Source organism: Seriola lalandi, unplaced genomic scaffold (assembly GCF_002814215.2).
Source record: "Seriola lalandi dorsalis isolate HSWRI2012SDOR001 ecotype SW California unplaced genomic scaffold, Sedor1 jcf7180002054876, whole genome shotgun sequence".
NCBI classification, from domain to species: Eukaryota; Metazoa; Chordata; class Actinopteri; order Carangiformes; family Carangidae; genus Seriola; species Seriola lalandi.
The window spans coordinates 148,768-151,341 of NW_019525429.1; the positions used below are offsets into that span (position 1 = coordinate 148,768).

Consider the following 2,574-nt stretch of genomic DNA (forward strand, 5'->3'; position numbering starts at 1 on the left):
GGGGGGGGGGCAACACAAACCCTTCACATAATCATGACTAAGTGGAAAAATACTCCACTTTCTGCAGAGTGTTGCTCATTTCACATGAAAGATTTCTACGTTCACGATGTTTATTTCACACAAATCAGAATAAAATACAAGTAATGGGACAAATACGAGCTTGTATTTCCAATCATCGTTTATCAATACCTGATTTAAAATGTGAACTGTCAATCAAACCCGCTCAGCTCGACTCAGGATGTTTGTTTCCCTCCAAACTGGAGAGAGAGAGAAAGATTTGAAAACATGTTTTCAGGAGGTTTATGTAAAAATAAATACTGAAACACAGCAGAAGTTCAGACGTCAGTGATGGGGCGTCCCACACGGGCATAACGTCCCGGGCCAGGAAACATCTCTCTCCACTTCCCCCGATCAAATAAAGGAAGAAATAAAACACCCAAAAAATAAGTTCAAAACATGTGAAAATGAAAACAAAAGGAGAAGAAAACTTTGTCAGAAGGAAAGAATAGAATATAGGACAGACAGAAGGAAGAGGAAAGATGAAAGAAGAGAAGGATGGAGGGAAAGAGTGAAAGGAGGGAAAAGTGAAAAGGAAACAACATTTTTTTAAAAAGTAGGACGAGAAGAAGAAAAGAAAGATAAGGAAATATGGACTTGAAAGGAGAGAAGAAAATAGGAAAAGTGAGAAAGAAAACAGACAGAAATATGTAAAGCAGAGCGGAGAGAACAAGAAATAGAAAGTCTCCAAAAATGGAAATCTGTAAATAAAACGAGAGAGAGAGAGAGAGAGAGAGAGAGAGAGAGTCAGTGAATGCATCATGTCCTCATAAGTACTGAATTATAATTATGTGCATTTAAGAGCCTGTTTGCATTTTCACGTCCATGAATATGTGATGTTTATAATATATATATATATTAATTAATATTAATATTAATTGATATATGTGCAGTACACGGCTTACAGTTAGTGTGTGTGTTAATGTATGGGATCATGCGTGTCTTAATGTACAGTGTGTGTGTGTGTGTGTGTGTGTGTGTGTGTGTGTGTGTGTGTGTCTGGTTAATTGCCAGATGGTGTGTCAGACAAAGGAATGTTGTTTATAGATGATGAGAGAGCGATGAACGCCAGGCACCACACACACACACACACACACAGTGGGCATTATAACACTGTGTGTGTGTGTGTGGGTGTGTGTGTGTGTGTGGGTGTGTGTGTGTGTGTGTGTGTGTGTGTGTGTGAGAAAGAGTTAGCGCTGTCTTGAGACGGACCAGACCCTCATCCTGATCCTGACCCCGCTCTTATTGTGAAAGAGCCTCTCCACTGTAGGAAAAAGCGGCGGGAACCGAGAGGCTGCTGCTCACATCTTCAGCAGCAGCCTGAGGATGATGTGGGAAAATGGATGGAGGAAGATTATGTTTTTTAAAAAAAATGTAAATACACTTAAAGTCAGTCACAGATCGTTAATAAATCAAATTGATCTTTTTTTTTTATATATATACATATAAGGAACTTTCATGACTTTTATGAATCACGTCTCACAAATAAAATAATCAAATTAAATATTTAAGGAGCGAGAAACATAAAAACGGATTGTAATTGGACTGAATCATTTATCGTCTGGTGTTTGTTGTTTCTCTCCAGCTCCCAATGACCACACAAGGCTTCACTGTCACCAGGCTTCAGCTCCTGTTTGTTTCTCAGAGGAGTAAACAATAATTATTCACTTCATCTCTGTATGAGACGTGTGATGATGAAGAGGCAGAGAGCGGCGCCCTCTAGTGGCCGTTACTGAAAACACAACCGGCTCCTCCCTGGGAATAAGATCAAAATCAATCTAAGCAGAATTATTATTAATTATTTTGCATTTATAAACCGTGTTTACACCGTGATATATTCTGATATTTCACCATTCATGCCTCAGTTTATCATCGTCAACATCAGCAGTTTTTATTTACCAGTGATTGAATCAAACACTGGATTTTACCGCCTCTCTCTCCTAAAGTAAATGTGTTTTCTGTGTCCAGCTGGTTTTCTACAGAGTGGTGAGGATCCTGTCCACTCTGGGCCACAGCCTGTCGCTCATCGCTCTGCTCACCAGCACCGTCATCATCTGTTTGTTCAGGTAAACACACACACACACACACACAGAAACGTCTCTTCATTTAATGACACACTTTTCTTTCACATAACAAATGAAAAGTTCAGATCACACAGTTAAAAACAGCTTCCTGTGAGAATCATGTCGCTGCTGATGGAGAAAAGAAAGTGTCAGAGAAGATCAACATCTGCTTTATACATCAACTAATTATCATTTACTTTCCTATAAATCATCTCCCACAGGAAAGATAATTCATAAATATAATTAAACACATTATTTCTGAAGATGGTCGTTAATTTGCAGCAAAAGCTTCAACCTCAAGAGTTTAAAAAACGACCCTGAAAACTCAGGACAAGCTGAACATATCAGCTCGGGATATATAATGTAAACCTGTGTATACACTCCTAAGTGCAGACATACACTTAATGCACATGCCTCCTCACACATGGAGCGCTCTGGGTGGGGGGGGGGAGGG

General features: G+C 39.4%; 1 protein-coding gene across 1 annotated transcript in view; it reads left to right on the plus strand.

Annotated features, from left to right (window-relative positions):
- LOC111671405 (vasoactive intestinal polypeptide receptor 2-like) overlaps window positions 1-2,574 on the plus strand; it is a 24,460-nt gene that overhangs the window by 16,281 nt on the left and 5,605 nt on the right. The window contains exon 5 of the mRNA XM_023428491.2: window positions 2,026-2,123. Coding sequence (XP_023284259.1) covers window positions 2,026-2,123 — 98 coding nt within the window. The remainder of the gene's footprint in view (window positions 1-2,025; window positions 2,124-2,574) is intronic.